Source organism: Geotrypetes seraphini, chromosome 6 (genome assembly GCF_902459505.1).
Source record: "Geotrypetes seraphini chromosome 6, aGeoSer1.1, whole genome shotgun sequence".
Taxonomy (NCBI): Eukaryota; Metazoa; Chordata; class Amphibia; order Gymnophiona; family Dermophiidae; genus Geotrypetes; species Geotrypetes seraphini.
The window spans coordinates 251,157,981-251,177,422 of NC_047089.1; the positions used below are offsets into that span (position 1 = coordinate 251,157,981).

The 19,442-nt window shown below is 43.8% G+C and overlaps 1 protein-coding gene across 3 annotated transcripts in view; it reads right to left on the reverse strand.

Annotated features, from left to right (window-relative positions):
* Positions 1–1,088: 1,088 nt before the first annotated feature.
* The window catches only part of LOC117362603 (cytochrome b-245 heavy chain), a 62,021-nt gene continuing 43,667 nt past the window's right edge, over positions 1,089–19,442 (reverse strand). For all 3 annotated transcript variants that reach the window (XM_033949218.1, XM_033949217.1, XM_033949219.1), the window contains 5 exons: positions 18,944–19,197; positions 18,537–18,699; positions 14,318–14,464; positions 7,247–7,371; positions 1,089–1,471 (listed from right to left, as the gene is read on the reverse strand). In XM_033949218.1, the coding sequence (XP_033805109.1) occupies positions 1,345–1,471; positions 7,247–7,371; positions 14,318–14,464; positions 18,537–18,699; positions 18,944–19,197 (816 nt within the window). In that variant the 3' untranslated portion in view covers positions 1,089–1,344. The remainder of the gene's footprint in view (positions 1,472–7,246; positions 7,372–14,317; positions 14,465–18,536; positions 18,700–18,943; positions 19,198–19,442) is intronic.

Sequence of the window (19,442 nt, forward strand, 5' to 3'; positions counted from 1 at the left end):
GGAACTCCGGTCCTCGAGAGCCGTATTCCAGTCGGGTTTTCAGGATTTCCCCAATGACTATGCATTGAAAGCAGCGCGTGCAAATAGATCTCATGCATATTCATTGGGGAAATCCTGAAAACCCGACTGGAATACGGCTCTCGAGGACCGGAGTTCCCTACCCCTGCTCTATGTTATGTCTGTCTGTCCAAGTTATATTGTAAGCTCTTCAGAGTAGGGACCATCTATAAATGTCAGCCCACTTCTTTGAGAGTATTTTCAACTCCTAACTCCTCTCACCTTGGGATCTGCATCCCCAACCCTCTATGTCAGGGGTAGGGAACTCCGGTCCTCGAGAGCCATATTCCAGTCGAGTTTTCAGGATTTCCCCAATGGATATGCATTGAAAGCAGTGCATGCACATAGATCTCCTGCATATTCATTGGGGAAACCCGACTGGAATACGGCTCTCGAGGACCGGAGTTCCCTACCCCCTGTCCTACATCAAAGTAGGCGTGTTTAGGGGTGGGGAATTGTTTTTCCTTTTATTGCCATTGAAAAATACTTTTATTATTTAAAAAGTACCCCAATATCATCAGCATTATAGTCATCCACAGTGATGGACGGTGGGTTCGGCTATAGGAGCCACGACTCTTGGTCGGATTACACATATCTGAGTGTATGTATAAATGCATTTACTTTATTGTATTTGAATTTCATCTAACTTCTATTTTGGACATCTACTCTGAGAAGTCTTGGTTCTAGTATTATAAGGGTGGAGAAAGACATGGCCCACGTTACAGACATGTGAGTTTTAAGTTAGACATGATTCTATAATGGACGCCTAAGTGTGATTGATTTGGGCAGCTATCATTTTTAGGCGCTCATTACAGATCTGGCCCAAAATGTCCTGTGCATGAAATACTGTAAGCAAAGAGTTGTCAAATTAACCCAATGAATGTGGCCCAACTGAAAGAACGCTGAAAAACTCCAGTTTTAAGCATCACCCCCCTTTCCCCCAACATATAAACATAACACCCTAATTAGATGGAAAATAAACTCTTGAAATTTGCATTCTAATCTATTACCAGTAAATAAAAGACCTTGTCCAAGGTCACACAATGATGCAAGGCCAAGCCGGGTTTAGAACCCTCCATAGCTAGAGCTCTGTGTGTCCGTGCACCGCTTTATTCATGCATGATAATTATTAAAAAGACAGGCCAATGTACAGTGAAGCTAGACTAAAAAGCATCTCCCATTAATTCTTGAGAGGCAACAAAATTTAACCCAATTGACAGGTGAACGGATGAAGGCCTCAAACCAGTTCTTTCATCCCTGGACTGAGCACTCCCTCTGCTATTGAAGTTAGAAGTTCTCTTTGTTAAAAATGAAATGTACGCCCCTCGGGTCAGCAGAGGAGTTGCTGATGCTCTGTTTGCTGAGTGTTGTAGCGAGGTTTTCTGGTCCGCACAGGAAAACGCCAACCCTGGAGCTTTAATTAAAAAAGAAATCCATTTATACTAATGTCATTGTATAGACACATGAATAGAAAGAAAAGAATCCAACAATCTACTGTTCAGGTCTAACTAGGGTTACGATATTTGAAATGGTGAAAATCCCAGATGCAAGGCCCCGCCCAGTTCTGCCTCAAACCCCGCAAGTTTCAAGTTTCAAGTTTTATTTAAATTTGATGATTCGCTTAATATTTCTAAGCGAATTACATAAATATATAATTGGGATAAAACATTAAAATTAAATTAACATTATTACGTTAAATAAGTAAATAGGGGAATATTAAACTGACAATACATATATTAAACTAACAATACAGACATTATGCACAATACAGGAATATTTTGGTAAAAACGAAAGGGAAAAAGTTACAATATTTTATATCTTAAAAGAAGAAAAAAGAACGTAGGTAGGGGAGGGGTAAGACACTAGGGTTGGGTTTAAAATACTGAAGTTGTAAATGATCTTGTAAAAGGAAAAATTTTAGAGGCTAAATGAAGCTTTAAAAAGGAATGTTTTTAAGTTGGTTTTAAATAGATTTAGATCTTTAATGTTTCTAATGTACAAAGGAAGGGTATTCCATATAAGTGGAGCCTTAACTGAGAAGATATCATGGCGTCTGGTTCCAATTATTTTTAGAGATGGGACCATTAATAATTCTTGAGTATTGGACCGAAGAGAACGATTTGAAGTAAGTGGAATTAGAAGACGATTAATAAATTGTGGTTCATTAGAAGTAATTGTTTTAAATACAAGTAAGGCTATTTTATAAGTTATTCTTTGATTGATAGGTAGCCAATGTGAGTCTATAAGATAAGGCGTTACATGATCATATTTCTTTCCGTGGTGAATTAATAGCAATGTTTTGTATTATTTGTAGTCGTCTTTGTTCCTTGCATGTGATATTTAATAACAATGAGTTACAGTAATCTAATCTAGAAATTATAAGAGAATGAACTAAAATATTCAAGGATTTTGACTCTAGATATTTAGACATTGAGCGTATTAAGCGTAAACGATAAAAACAACTTTTTACAATAGTATTGATGTGCTCATGATAAGACAATTTTGCATCAATTGTTACTCCTAAGATCTTAAGTGATGTTACTAGTTCAATTGTAGTGTTTTCAATTGTAGTGTTCTGCTCTAAAAAGAGGACACGTCCTCTAGGGTTGTTTTGTTGGGGGGGGGGGGTTCTTTACTTTCTCTTCTTTTTCTTTCATTTAGGGGCTGGTACAAGGCGGGAGGTGGGGTGTCTTGTCCTTTTCAGGGCTCATGAGAGCGCAGGGCCCTGGAATAGTTGGGTTTGTCTTATGCAATTGGTTCGGATGTGGAAGGGGGGTAGGGGGTGGGGTTGTAACTGTGTCCTGATGTCTATTTTGTCATGACCAAGACCTTGCATTCTGTTTGTTGGCTTAACTTGCTATTACACTTGTGCTGGTCTTTATCCCTGTATTGTATGGTTCATCGTCCATTAAACATGTTTGACGGTAAGAATGCTGAAAGATTTTGGGGGTTGGGGGTGGTTTCCGGGGGTTATGTCTTTATATAATTGGGAAGTACAGTTCTTCTGAATTATATGCTGTATATTATTTATTTGAACCATGCTGTTTTGTACTTCCTGCAATTAAAGTTGTTTCAAAATAAATATTTCAGTTCCCCCCCCCCTAAAAAAAAGAGGCCATGTCCGGGTTTTCCCAGACATCTGGTAACCCTAGGTCTAACAGCAGTGATGTGAATCTCCGTTTCAGTCAAAGCACGGGGCTGGCATTTACTGCTGTGGGAAAGTGTGACTCACTCTGCACCTAGAGGTTGTGAAATCAACTCCCAAGGCTGCTCCCTATGACCCTGGGCAAGTTACTTAATCCTCCAGTGCCCACCACTTTGAAACATCCATTCAGCCCATCTGCAGCATCCACTATCTCTTCCTCTCCCTATTGGCTAAAGCTCTTTACACCTGCATTGTGATGTCATAGAACTTCATGGTTATAGAAACATGATGGCAGATAGAGGCCAAATGGCCCATCCAGAGCATCCACTATCTCCTCCTCTCCCTATTGGCTAAGCCTCTTAACATTTGCATCTCCTCTTCCTATTGGCTAAGGCTCTTTACACCTGCATTGTGAGGTCATAGAGCTTTATGGTTATAGAAACATGATGGCAGATAAAGGCCAAATGGCCCATCCAGAGCATCCACTATCTCCTCCTCTCCCTATTGGCTAAGGCTCTTAACATTTCCATCTCCTCTTCTATTGGCTAAGGCTCTTTACACCTGCATTGTGATGTCATAGAACTTCATGGTTATAGAAACATAGAAACATGATGGCAGATATAGGCCAAAATGGCCCATCCATTCTGCCCATCTGCAACATCCACTATCTCCTCCTCTCCCTCTTGGCTAAGGCTCTTAACATTTGCATCCCTTCTTCCTATAGGACTAAACAAACTACAGTCCCTTTCCCTACCTATTGTTTTATCCCTAAGTGTGCTTTATCCTAAATTATTGTAGTTCAGTCCTACTTTCCCAATCATGTCCAGTCAGTATATGTGTTTATGTTAAAATCTCCTAATTTGTTACCGAATTGTATAATATTTTAACACTAATTGGTTTTGTCTCTTTTAATGATTTTTCTTTTATTATTGCTGTACACCGCTCAGAAATTTGAATAAGCGGTCTAAAATTTTTTTTAATAAACTTGAAACTTAAGGCTCTTTACACCTGCATTGTGAGGTCATAGAGTTTTATGGTTATAGAAACATGAGGGCCGATAAAGGCCAAATGGCCCATCCAATCCGCCCATCCGCAGCATCCACTATCTCCTCCTCTCTCTATTGACGAAAGCTCTTTACGCCTGTGATGTCATAACTGATATTCAAAACCATTGAAAAAGAAAGAAATGAAACTGAAAGTTCTTTTTCTATAAGGGTTACAAAGCCTCAGAAAGTGGAGCCTTTCACCCAATTCGGGCTTTCTCGTGGAATCTTTCCACTTGCTCCTGTTCACGTCACAGGCTTGAACCTACCCTCACTCTCACTAACCCCCTCTTCTATTAAACTGCGCTAGCAGTTTTTAGCGCAGAGAGCCGCGCTGCTCCCGACGCTCATAGGAACTCTATAAGCATCGGGAGCAGCGCGGGTCATTCAGCACGGCTTCCCGTGCTAGAAACTGCTAGTGCAGTTTAATAGAAGAGCCCCTAAGTTTTATTCATTTTTATAATTTTTTTATTCTTTTTTATTCAATTTTTTCATTTTTTATTCATTTTTATAATTTTAATTGTCTCTTCTTATAAAATATTAAAGTCGATTCTATGAAACCAGCCAAGCTATAGTTTGTGACCTCTCTACGGTCTCATACTTGAAACCTAACAGCTCATTTCAGGAAACAGAACCGGCAGACCGATGCAAAGCAAAGGTTAAATACCCATAAATGCGGTCAGGCTCAAGCATCTTTTGGTCACATGTTTTGGACCTGCGCCACAATCCAACAGTTTTGGAGACACCTTGGTCTATACACCACGTCGCTTTGGGGAAGGCGATGGCTTCCGCAACCGAGGGCGTTATTTGGATTTTATAATATAGCCTCGCCCAAACCAAGGGGAATGTCAGCATTTATAGCCCATGTCCTTTTGATGGGAAAAAAAAAGCCGTCCTCACCAACTGGCTCTCCCGTGATCCCCTTTCTTATGCACAATGGAGATCCCTTATGATAGTACACGCCACTCTGGAGAGACACATGGTGGGAGACTTGACTCTTGGCCCGGGTCGCAAATTTAGTCAGGTCTGGGAGCGCTTCTGTGCCGGATTTTAAAAAGAAATGGGATACACACGTGGGTTCTCTAAAGAGGTAAAATCAAGGGGGGTGGGTCAGTAGAGTGGGCAGACTTGTTGGGCTATGGCCCTTTTCTGCCGTCATCTTCTATGTTTCTATGTTTCTATGACCTCACACCACGTGCTCGCAGTAGACTTTTGAACCTTTAGGATTTTATTCCAACTCTTGGATATTGGACTGGCCATGGACTCTTGGGGTGGGGAGGGGGGGTGGGAGGGAGGTTGTTTGTACTGTTAAACATGTTATTTCCTGATTGATGCGTTTGTTTGTATTTGCTTCTTTATCTTGGAATAATAAAAATCATTTGAACATAAAAGTTCTTAGTGCTTCTCTTGAAGAGTGCTCCGATAACTTTGAGCGCTTTGCTTCATACCCAGTAACAGTGAAATGTAAACCGTTGCTCGTTTTACTAGCCTTCATCCATCCGACGCGGCCTGCGTTTCGCGGGACAAACAACGCTCCCGCTGCGTCAGGGAAATTTAAGCAACGGGGCAAGAGCAGTGCAAAAGCTCCTGCTGATTTCTGAGCCATGCATTAAAACTGTATCAGCATGTGGTACTGGTAACTTCGATACCGCAGTACCAATATTGGCCCAACATGAGGAAAATCTTAATGAGCTGAGCAGCTACTATGGTCTGGGTCCAGGAAGTGATGTCACAGGGAAAGCCAATGCCAGCGCCAGCTGCAGGCTGGGGGGGCATGGAAAGAGTAGTGAGGAGCGCCCCCAACCCTCCCTACGCCACAGGTCTAGAAAGGTCATTTTTGGGGAAAAAAAAAGATACATAACTTGCAGTTTCAAAAAAGTACATTTTCTCTGCCCAATTTTTGGACATTTTTCTCCCATCGAAAATGGATCTCCATGAGTATTGAACGGCCTCCAAAGAGGGCTGTGGGAATCTTTAAGAAAATAAGTCTCGATGCCACAGGGTTTGGTGCTCGGGCCCACGCTCTTCAACATATTTATAAATGACCTGGAAATAGGTACGATGAGTGAGGTGATTAAATTTGCGGAAGATACAAAGTTATTCAGAGTAGTGAGGACACAGAAGGATTGCGAAGACCTACAATGAGACATAAACACACTTGAGGAATGGGCTGCAAAATGGCAAATGAGGTTCAACGTGGATAAGTGATGCATATCGGTAACAAAACTCATATGCACGAATACAGGATATCCGGTGCTGTACTTGGAGAGAGCCCCCAGGAAAGAGACTTGGAAGTACTTGTAGACAAGTCGATGAAGCCGTCCATGCATTGCGCGGCTTCAGCAGCGAAAAGGGCAAACAGAATGCTAGGAATGATAAAGAAGGGGATCATGAACAGATTGGAAAAGGTTATCATGCCGCTGTACCGGGCCATGGTGCTCCCCCACCTGGAATACTGCATCCAACACTGGTCACTGTTCATGAAAAAGGACAAAGTACTACTCGAAAGGGTCCAGAGAAGAGCAACTAAGATGGTTAAGGGGCTGGAGGAGTTGCCGTACAGTGAGAGATTGGAGAAACTGGGCCTCTTCTTCCTTGAAAAGAGGAGACTGAGAGGGGACTTGATCGAAATGATCAAGATAATGAAGGGAATAGACTTAGTAGATAAAGACAGACTGTTCACCCTCTTCAAGGTAGGGAGAACGAGAGGACACTCTCTAAAGTTGAAAGGGGATAGATTCCGTACGAACGTAAGGAAGTTCTTCTTCGCCCCGATAGTGTTAGAAAACTGGAACGCTCTTCCGAAGTCTGTCAAAGGGGAAAACACCCTCCAGGGACTCAAGACAAAGTTAGAGAAGTTCCTGCTGAACAAGAACGGTAGCTGGTGGGGCTAGTCTCAGTTAGGGCGCTGGTCTTTGACCTAAGGGCCGCCGCGTGATCAGACTGCTGGGCACGATGGACCACGGGTCTGACCCAGCAGCGGCGATTCTTATGTTCTTACCTTGGGTGCGTGCTGGCAATGTTTTTGAACTCGTTTTCCCAGTTCGGTCTGCCGTACAAGGTCTTCTGTTTCAGGCCGGTGATCACGTCCTTCTCTTGGTCATGATGCACTGTAAAGTGAGTGGCCTGCAGAGAAAAGGTGGAAACAGACGTCCAAGAGGATGAATCGCTCCCTAAACACCTCTGCTCACTTCTCTCAAAATGCGACACTACAGATGGGGCTTTTTCTGTGATTTCACTTTAATCGGACCAAATTTTTTTGTTTTGGGAATCAGGGTGCAGGTTGGGGGGAACGGCAGGGTCGGGGTGTTCCCCCCTCTCATAAAATATTATAATCCCTTCTCTTGTATCTTAAAGTCTGTTCTTTAAATTTCTTCATACAAAATATTTAGGATCCCCACAAAAATGTCTTAGGCTGGCAGATATGTCTCACCCTCATAGAAGAGAAATATGAACCAGAAAAGCCCAAATCCAGCCGCAACACATGTGACTTTTGTTTGGGATATAAATTCCGATCCTGAGACTTTGAACTGGTCCCAGGACATTTTACACTTTTGAGTTATTGCGATTTTCTATCAGACAATAAACATTTCCAGCAGGTATTACCTCTGATTTGATTTTATAGTTCAGCATCATTGTCCCTCTCTCTCTGATCTCTCATTCTTTGGTCTATCTCTGATTCTCTCTTGGGTGTTGTCCATTTTTCTATTTCAGTTCTGTCTGGCTCTGGCTCTGAATCCTCTTGCTGTCCTTCCTATCTACCCTCCTCCCAATTCTTCCTCCTCCTCTTCTGAAAATTTAGCCCAATGAATAAAGCAGCAGGCTTGAACCTCAAAGACAAGGGTTCAAATTCTACTACTGATTCGTAACCCTCCATTGTCTCAGAGATCTATATTTGGGGTTTTTTTGGGGGGCCATGTAAAAACAAGCGGCTGCAACACTCATTTTTACATTTCGCCATCTCCTTCGTCAAAGGAGATTTTATTTTGATTTTTATTTGTGTTAATGTTCAACTCAATAATTTAATCGTGTTATCACTGACCTGGACCCCTGAGGGAAAGTTTCTTAGAGCTGAAACTCGGGCCGTGTCAGGTCCGTTGCTACCAACCGGGTCAGCTGTCTTTCACAGCGGATGCATTTGCTTTGAATCTCATCTCACGATAAACATCTCAAGAACATTGTACTCCACAGCCTTCGTCCTTTTCTGATCACCCAGACTTACGACCAGCTCTCCGACCGGTGTCAAGCGGGGCCGGAGTAATCTTCCTAAGCTCCTGCCCCATGAAAACTGCGATTAAAAATGGCTGCCGCAAGTTCCCACAGTCATCTTGCAAGACCACAGGAACTCGCGGCAGCCATTTATGAACATCGCTTTCATGGGACAGGTGCTTAGGAAGATCGCTCCTGCCCCTCTTCACCACTAGCCAGGGCTTTAAGGTTAGCTGTGGAGGGTTCTGGGACTTAAGAACATAAGAAGTTGCCTCCACTGGGTCAGACCAGAGGTCCATCGCGCCCAGCGGTCCGCTCCCGCGGCGGCCCATCAGGTCCATGACCTGTGAAGTGGTTCCTGACCATTTCTATAACTTACCTCTACTTCTATCTGTACCCCTCAATCCCCTTCTCCTTTAGGAACCTATCTAAACCTTCCTTGAACCCCTGTAATGTGCTCTGGCCTATCACAACCTCCGGAAGCGCGTTCCATGTGTATGAATGGAGCTCAGTTGTTGAGTAGCCAACTTCTGCATTGCAGCTATTCACAAAGGAATGGGTACTACCCCTGATGTTCACTTAATGGCCATTTCTGGGGAGCCGAAATGGCTAAGTTTCAAGTTTTATTTAAAATATGATAAATCGCTCAACCACATTTTAAAGCGATGAACATTGATAAAAAAAGGAATTTACAACATTACCATATGTCTAACGTACAAAAGACACTTTAGGCAGACTTTCACATTCTTTAGCCTTTACAATGGTGAAGATCTGGAATGATCTCCCCCCAGATATTAGAACTCTTGCCTCAGAAAAACCCTAAAAACATACTTATTTACGAAATACCTTACAAATAACTGTTAAAATGTTTAGCTGATCATTGTATGTTGTTATCTATCGATCCTCCCTTTTTTTATTGTTCATTTTTAATCTTTTTGTTAACAGGTTGGAAACCCTCAGGAAGATTGAGCCTGTATATAAACTCAAGGATTAGATTAGATTAGACACACAGGACTTACAGAACCGAAAAGGAAAGATGGGGAGGAAATACAAGGTTAGATAGGAAAGAAGATGAACAGGGGAAGAACAACAGGAAGGGTAAGGAGAAACCAAAGAGAATGGAGAGAACAGGAAGGAAGACGACCTCTGCAAGAAGAAGCAACATCGAATGTGGTGAAGCTGGCCTGACGAACCGAGCTAAAGATCAAAGGCGTCTTTAAAAAAGGAAATATTTTAAGTTGCTCTTAAATCTATCCATTGAGCGTTCTTCTCTTAAATGGATTGGTAGAGAATTCCACGTTTGTGATGCTGTGACTGAGAAGATGAACTGTCGACGAGTGTTAATAATTTTAAGACAGGGAATTGTCAATAAATATTGATCGTTGGACCTGAGTAATCTTGTGCAGGCGTACGGGATGAGGAGTCGATCGATAAATGCGGGCGCCTTGGAAAGAAGAGTCTTAAAGGTAAGGAAGCATATTTTGTAAGTTATGCGATGAGCGACTGGGTGCCATTGAGATTTCATTAAGAGAGGTGAAACGTGATCGAATTTTGTAGCTTTAGTGATAAGTTTAATTGAGGCATTTTGTATTCTCTGTAAACGTCGTATTTTCTTTTGCGTGATTCCCTTAAACAGTGCGTTACAGTAGTCAATCTTAGATATTACCAGGAAGTGTATTAATATGTTAAGTGATTTTTAAGCTCCAGGAATTTAGAGACTGAACGGATTTGACACAATCTGTAAAAGGTAGATTTAACTATACTGCTGATGTGATCATGATATGAAAGTTTGCGATCGAAAAGAGAACGAGAGGACACTCTCTAAAGTTAAAAGGGGATCGATTCCATACAAACCATAAGGAAATTCTTCACCCAGAGAGTGGTGGAAAACTGGAATACTCTTCCGGAGGCTGTTATAGGGGAAAACACCCTCCAGGGATTCAAGACAAAGTTAGATGAGTTCTTGCTGAACTGGAACGTTCGCAGGTAGGGCTGGTCTTTGACCTAGGGGCCACCGCGAGAGCAGACTGCTGGGCACGATGGACCACGGGTCTGACCCAGCAGCAGCAATTCTTATGTTCTGATAAGTAATTCAGTGCTCAATGGGGAGCCAGTGCGCCTTGATCAGAAGGGGTATAACATGATCGTATTTACGTGCTTTTGACATAATTTTTATGGTGGTGTTTTGGATAATTTGAAGGCTAGATCATTGAATGATTTTATTTTCCTTTTCATAAATGTTGATGATGATACTTGTGGATTTTCCTGAGTTTTTATATATATAATTTGTAACAAATGAATAATAATAATAAAAAAAAAATTCCCCCTTGACCCGTATATTCAGGGTCTCTGCCAGCTCCCACAAAACGATAAACCAGAGAGAGACTCCCTTCCCCCGTCTGCCTCCGTTGATCATGTGGAGAAAATCAGATTCTTTCACAAGATCCAATCGTCTCTCTCTGCCCATGGCAGTGGGAGCAGTAGCGTAGCGAGGCTGAGAAGTACCCAGGGCATTGGCGCCCCTTCCCCGCCCTCTTCTCCACCCACTCCCAACCATACACACGTGCCTTCACCCCCCCCACCCCCCCAACTGTACCTCTATATCTTTGCTGGCACCAGCAGCAAACTCAACCTGCTGCCCACGTCACCTTTCATAAGAATAGCCTTACTAGGTCAGACCAATGGTCCATCAAGCCCAGTAGCCCGTTCTCATGGTGGCCAATCCAGGTCCCTAATATCTGGCCAAAACCCAAGCAGTAACAACATTCCAGCATCTCAAAGAATAGCAAAATTCTGGAAGCCCAATGAGAGCAACATTCCAGAGCTGAGATTGTGATGTCACAATGCCTAAATCCACAGTGCCTCAGAGCCAACCTCATCAGTGATGTCACAATGGCTTGATGGTCCTATACTTGACTCACAAAAGAATATAAGAACAGCCATCCTGGGTCAGACCAATGGTCCATCAAGCCCAGTAGCCCGTTCTCATGGTGGCCAATCCAGGTCACTAGCACCTGCCAAAACCTAAGGAGTAGCAACATTGCATTCACAATCCTAAAGAATAACAAGATTGTGGAAGCCCAATGAGAGCAACATTCCAGAGCTGAGATTGTGATGTCACAATGCCTAAATCCACAGTGCCTCAGAGCCAACCTCATCAGTGATGTCACAATGGCTTGATGGTCCTATACTTGACTCACAAAAGAATATAAGAACAGCCATCCTGGGTCAGACCAATGGTCTATCAAGCCCAGTAGCCCGTTCTCATGGTGGCCAATCCAGGTCACTAGCACCTGCCAAAACCTAAGGAGTAGCAACATTCCATTCACAATCCTAAAGAATAACAAGATTGTGGAAGCCCAATGAGAGCAACATTCCAGAGCTGAGATTGTGATGTCACAATGCCTCAATCCATAGTGCCTCAGAGCTATCCTCATCAGTGATGTCACAATGGCTTAATTGTCCTATACTTTGCTCATGTAAGAATATAAGAATATCCATACTGGGTCAGACCAAAGGTCCTTCTAGCCCAGTAGCCTGTCCTCACGGTGGCCAATCCAAGTCCCTAGTACCTAGCCAAAACTCAAGGAATAGCAACATTCCATACAGAATCTCAAAGAATAGCAAGATTGTGGAACCCCAATGAGCAACATTCCAGAGCTGAGATTGTGATGTCATAATGCCTCATTCCATCAATGCCTAAGAGCCAACCTCAGCAGTGATGTCACAATGGTTTGATTGTTCACATTAGAACATAAGAATAGCCTTACTGGGTCAGACCAATGGTCCATCAAGCCCAGTAGCCTGTTCTCACGGTGGCCAATCCAGGTCCCTAGTACCTGGCCAAAACCCAAGGAGTAGCAATATTCCATGCTACTGATCCAGGGCTAGCAGTGGCTTCCCCCATGTCTTTCTCAATAACAGACTATGGACTTTTCCTCCAGGAACTTGTCCAAACCTTTCTTAAAACCAGTTACGCTTTCCCTCTGACATCACTTCCTAGGTGCGGGACCTGGAAGTGACATCAGAGGGAGAGCCGACGCTGGTGCAAGCAACTGGCTTAAGTTGCTGCTTGCACCAACGAAAAGATAGAAGTATGGCGCACACACAGCAGGAAGAGGAATGGGAAGGAGTGGGGGGAGGAGGAGGTGTGTCGGCACCCTCACCAAAACAGCACCTGGGGTGGACCACCCCCATCCCTTTACTATGTCATTGAGTGGGAGGTGTCTGTACGGTGTGCATGATAGCTTCACTGTTTCTATGACATCAGAGTAGGGTTACCATATTTAGAGCCTCAGAAACCCGGACGCATGGCCTCCTCCTGTTCCACCTCCATCCCCGCCTTGTTCTGCCTCAAGTCCTGCCCCAGCCCCGTCCCGGCCCCTCAAAGCCTCGTGTTCTTCCCCGACGAGCTCCAGCCATGTCTGGACATCATCGGTACATGCTCAGAGGCCCTCCAGATGCGGCCAGAGCTCATCCGGGCTTTCCAAAACCTGGACAAACTGCTGGGTTTTGGAAAGTCCGTCCAGGAATCCAGACAGTCCTTTCAAAAGAGGAGATGTCCGGTTTTCCCCAGACGTCTGGTAACCCTACATCATAAGACAGATTTAGTGAACAATCCCCTCTCCTCACACTGAAATCTCAATCCAAAGAGCTTTTAAAAGGGAAGGGAAATTCTGCATTAATTTATATATCATGTAAGATTCTGCAGTAAACATGCAATCTCTCTGGTGCTCTAGGGCACCTGTTGGATCTGTTGGGGCTTTCCACTGTTAGTAAAAAACCAAAGTTATGTAGCAGGAAGGCTAGCAGCTGACAGAGTTTCTGTTCATCAAATCCCATCCTGTTGCTTTAGTCAAAGAGAAATGATTCTTCTGTTACCTAATCCCTCCTGATTCCAGTAAGTTCCCTGTAAATATTACAACAGCTCTCAGCAGCTGGGGAAGTCCTAATCATGTGGCCTTGAGATGAGTTGTCATATTTCATTTATTTCATTTTCTAGCTTTATTGGTGTTATGTTGGCCTGTGAGCAGACCTGCAGTTTATAAATATTTTAACTAAAGATAAAAGGTACTACTTGGGTTCTAGCTAGGTACTTGGGACCTGGGTTGGCCACTGTTGGAAACAGGATACTGGGCTTGATGGACCTTTTGATCTGTCCCAGTGTGGCAATTCTTATGTTCTTATGTGAGCCAAGTGTAGGACAATCGAGCCATTGTGACATCACTGATGAGGTTGGCTCTTAGGCATTGGTGGAATGAGGCATTATGACATCACAATCTCAGCTCTGGAATGTTGCTACTCTTTGGGGTTCTATCTGGTACTTGGGACCTGGGTTGGCCACTGTTGGAAACGGGATACTGGGCTTGATGGACCTTCGGTCTGTCCCAGTGTTGCAATTCTTATGTTCTTATGTGAGCCAAGTGTAGGACAATCGAGCCATTGTGACATCACTGCTGAGGTTGGCTCTTAGGCATTGGTGGAATGAGGCATTATGACATCACAATCTCAGCTCTGGAATGTTGCTACTCTTTGGGTTTCTGCCAGGTACTTGGAATCTGGATTGGCCACTGATGGAACTAAAAAAATAAAAATAAAAAATGAAATGGCTATGTCAGCAGACCCCACACATGCATTGATGATGCCAAGAGGACCCATTTGTGGTCCTGAGAGGATCTGAGTAATTGTGGAGGAAGATAAGCGATGGTCAAAGAGTGCCTATGGAAAAACGAATAATAATAATAATCTGTAGTGCTACTAGACATACGCAGCGCTATACATATTATATACAGGTATTTCTCTGTTCCTAGTGGGCTCACAATCAAAGTTTTTGTATTTGGGGCAATAGGTGAAGGGTTAGTACCTGTGATTCATCCCATCCGGTCAAGTAAATGTTGTAGCTGAGGAAATCTGCATGGTTCCGTTCTTGAAGCTGAGTCTCCACGGATTGCAGTAGATCAGCAAACCATTCAAAGGCCTGTGTGTCTCGGCACAGCCAGTAAAAATAGATCTGAAACAGGAAGCAGAAGAGATGGGTTAGCAACAGCTTTCTAAATGTAGAGATAAATTACTCAGCCAGACACTGTTAACCTAAGAGCATAGCAATTGCAATACTGGGAGAGACCAAAGATCCCATCTATCCCAGTGGTTCCCAACGGGGGCGCTACCACCCACTGGTGGGCGCTGAGAAGTCTAAGGGGGGCATTTTGTGTCCAAGTCATATTGAGGGGGCGTTGATTCTTCAACTTTTGACGCTTCAACTTTTTGCCGCCACGGCAACATTCTCACCAAGACCCGCGCGGCTGCCTCAAAGCTTCTCCTCTGACGCAAGCCGCCCAGGCGGAAACAGGAAGTGCGTCAGAGGAGAAGCTTTAGGGCAGTCGCACGGGACTCAGTGAGAATGTTGCTGCGTTTGGACACCACCAAAAGAGAAAACTATGAAGAGCGCCCGCGAAGGTGAGGGGAAGGGAGGAAGGTGGCCCAATGAGGGGAGGAAGTTGAGTGGCGCTGAAGGGAAGTGGAGGAAGAAGGGGGAAGGGTAACAGACGCTGAAGGGAAGTGAGGAGGAGAGAGAGAGGGAAGCAGACGCTGAAAGGAAGTGGAGAGAGAGGAAGGAGCAGACGTTGGATCACATCACATCAAGCTCAGCTGTATCACTAATAATATTATATTCATTTCTTTAATAACATTTTTTAAATCATTCTGTGAGCAATAGATCAATACTGTTATTATCTTCTAATAAAATAATTATAAAATGTGTCTTTGTTTTTCAATATATAGTATGTACAATATAGTTTACCCAAGGGGGGGTACTATCGAATCATTCACTGAAAAAGTGGGCTCTGATTCAAAAAAGATTGGAAACCTATGTTCTAGCCCAGACATGGGCAACTCCGGTCCTTGAGGGCCGGAATCCAATCAGGTTTGCAGGATTTCCCCAATAAATATGCATTGAAAGCAGTGCATGCAAATAGATCTCATGCATATTCATTGAGGCAATCCTGAAAACCCGATTGGATTCTGGCCCTCGAGGACCGGAGTTGCCCCTGTCTGTTCTAGCCCAATATCCTGTTTCCTATAATGACCAATTCAGGTCAAAAGTACCTGGCTAGATCCCAAAAGAATAAACCAGATTTTATGCTGCTTGTCCCAGGAATCAGCAGTGGAGTTTCCCAAGTTCATCTTAATCAGAGTTGCCCAAGTCCGGTTCTCGAGATCTATTGGCAGGCCAGGTTTTCAGGATATCCACAATGAATATGCATGAGAGAGATTTGCCTGCACTGCCTTCTTGGTATGCAAATCTCTCTCATGCATATTCATTGTGGATATCCTGAAAACCTGGCCTGCCAATAGACCTCAAGGAGCGGACTTGGGCAGCCCTGATCTTAATAATGACTTATGGACTTTTTCTTTAGGACAGGGGTGTCAAAGTCCCTCCTCAAGGACCGGGTTTTCAGGATTTCCCCAATGAATATGCATTGAAAGCAGTGCATGCAAATAGATCTCATGCATATTCATTGGGGAAATCCTGAAAAACTGACTGGATTGTGGCCCTTGAGGAGGGACTTTGACACCCCTGCTTTAGGAGCTTGTCCAAACCTTTGTTTGTTTGTTTTTTTAAATCAACTATGCTAACTGCTTTTGCCATATTCTCTGAAAGCAAACTCCAGGGTTTCATTATACAAATCTGACTAGGAAGATTTTGCTAGAAAACATTCTGCCTGGAAGGAGAGATGGATTAGTTTGGTAGTTCTCGAATCCACTCCTGGAGTACCATAAACAAGTCTGGTTTCCAAGAAAGTCTTTGACATATGGTCAAAGAAATAGGGTAAGTTAAATATCTTGGTGTACTCTAAAATCCAGATCAGAATCACTGAGCCAAATTAACTTTTGAATTAATTTACACCTCTTTCTATGATTCTAGGTTCCCTTTTTCTTTGGTATCTGTTCTGCAGAGCTGGTCTATATAGCTTTCATGTAGTAGGCAGAGACACTGCCACTTTCAAAGAATTAGGAATGAGGGCCAGGAGAGATATTCAGTTGGAGGGACTTGGGGATCCCCACCAGCTTAGGTGTTTGCATTTTGAGTTGGGGGTGGATGAGAGAGGGAGGGAGCAGGAGGAGAATTCAAAAACCTTCTTGATTTGTATATGCTTATTAATTTATTATATTTTTCTTTTTCTTCCCCACAAAAAAAGCCACTTTTTTCAAGTTAAACACCTGTCAGATACTTGTGACCTGGGTTGGCAACTGTTGGAAACAGGATTTTGGGCTAGATGGGCAATTGTTCTGATCCAGTAAGACAATTCTTATGTAAGCCAAGTATAGGACAATTGAGCAATTGTGACATCACTGATGAGGTTGGCTCTTAGGCATTGGTGGAATGAGGCATTATGACATCACAATCTCAGCTCTGGAATGTTGCTACTCTTTGGGCTTCTGCCAGGTACTTGGGACCTGGGTTGGCCACTGTTGGAAATGGGATACTGGGCTTGATGGACCTTCGATCTGTCCCAGTATAGCAGCTCTTATGTTCTTATGTGAGCCAAGTATAGGACAATGGAGCCATTGTGACCTCACTGATGAGGTTGGCTCTTAGGCATTGCTGGAATGAGGCATTATGACATCACAGCTCTGGAATGTTGCTACTCTTTGGGTTTCTGCCAGTTACTTGGGACCTGGGTTGGCCACTGTTGGAAACAGGATTTAGGGCTTGATGGACCTTCGGTCTGTCCCAGTATGGCAGCTCTTATGTGAGCCAAGTCTAGGACAATCAATCTACTGTGACATCACTGCTGAGGTTGGCTCTTAGGCATTGGTGGGATGAGGCATTATGACATCACAATCTCAGCTCTGGAATATTGCTACTCTTTGAGTTTCTGCCAGGTACTTGGGACCTGGGTTGGCCACTGTTGGAAATGGGATACTGGGCTTGATGGATCTTCGGTCTGACCCAGTGTGGCAATTCATATGTTCTTATGTGAGTCAAGTATAGGGCAATCGAGCCATTGTGACATCATTGATGAGGCTGGTTCTTAGGCATTGGTGGAATGAGGCATTATGACATCAGAATCTCAGCTCTGGAATGTTGCTACTCTTTGGGTTTCTGGCAGGTACTTGGGACCAACCACTGTTGGAAACAGGACACTGGACTTGATGGACCTTCAGTCTGTCCCAGTAAGGCAACTCTTAAGTTCTTTTAACATCAGAGCAGTAAGGCTGTGCATGCATCTCATGCATGGTCTGGTGTAGCCATAAAATATATCTATAGTGTGATCACCGACACCCACATTACGCAATGAACTTGCAACATAATTGTGCAATCAAACTAAAGATGTTAATCGGTTGAGCACTATTTTGATTCCTTGAATGATACAGATCATTCCTCAGTTCAGTTTACGTCTTACGTCCGTAGGACAGTTTCAAGTTTAATAAAAATTTGATATACTGCCTTTCAGTCTTCTAAGCGGTTTGTACATAATAAAAATAGGGTAAGATACATTAAAACATACAGGACCTACTGGAACGATAGGGTTAAGGTAAAGAAGTAGATTATAAAATAGGAAAGGGAGCCATATAGGGGAAATACAAAAGGAAGGGGGGATCCAGAGTAGAGAATGACACGGTGACAAAATTCATCACCGTTCCCGTCCCCGCGGATAACCGCGGGAAATAATCCCATGTCATTTTCTAGTGTCTTTTTCAACCTCAGTCCTTCTACACCAGCATTCTTCAAAGCAAAGCTTGCGGGTCAGTGGCTGTGGCCATTCATACTCTGATTCTTCCCTCTCTCCTTAAAAAATGACATGAAGATGGTTTCCCGCGGTTATCCGCGGGGACGGGAACGGTGATGAATTTTGTCACCGTGTCATTCTCTAATCCAGAGCAGAAATGAAGATAATGTTTCATAAGGGAAGTGCCTTAGAGGTTGAACGCGTCCATAAAAAGAAACCTTTTTAGTTTTCCTTTGAAATCATCTAGCATGGGTCCATCCCGAGCATTAGGTGGAGTAGAAAATCCTACGTTGCAAGGCCTTTGCCTGCAGGGAGAAGTTCCAGCTGAGAGATCAGGCGTTCCCCTACCTTTTTGAGCCTCAGGGTGTCTGCGTTGTTGCAGTATTTGTACCAGACAGACTTGAGGATGGAAGCGAACGGTGTGACCCCTATTCCAGCTCCGACCAGCACTGCCACTTCATAGCTGAACACATCCTCGCTGGCTGTGCCAAAGGGGCCGTCCACGGCGATCCTAGAAGAGGCCCAGAGAGGACAACGTTGGGATATGAGGAATAAAAAAAGTGCGGGAAAAAGTTGATTTGTTCTGAAATGCCAGGAATATTGGTCCTGGGGCCCCTCTAGTCCCCTAATATTTTTCTGGTGGTGTAATTTTGCCATCACACCTATACCCGAGTCTCCGTTGGGTTCTTCCTTCCCTTATTCTTTGCAAAAGCAGCTCAACGGCATCTCTTCACCCCAGATCTCATCGCACTTACTTTGGCAGTTTCCACGCCTCCTGGAATTCAGTTTTATCACATCCGCAGGCTTTGAACAAACCCTCTGTCCAGTCGCCGACAATACGTATGTGAATGCTGAAGTGGTCTTCTTCTGGGGCAGAGGTCAGCGTGAAAGGGTGCCACTCCAGGTGGGACACGGCCGGGCACTGAACAAAAATGTACTGCCCTACTTCCATCTTGAAGCCTTTCTTTTTCATCTGAATCTCGTATGTTTTGAAAGGATGAGTAACCACCTGATAAGGAAACAAGGAAAATTAATGGACAGTAATACTGTGATCCGGTGGCATTGCTCATGCTGGGCCCAGGCCCACCCATTCTTGGCTCAGGCCCACCCAAGATAGGGTTACTAGACATCTGGATTTCCCCGGATATGTACTCCTTTTCAGGACATGTCCAGGGTTCCAGACGGCTTTTCAAAACCTGGCACTTTGCCGGGTTTTGAAAAACCTCCCTCAAAATCGCCGTCGGGCAGGAGGGC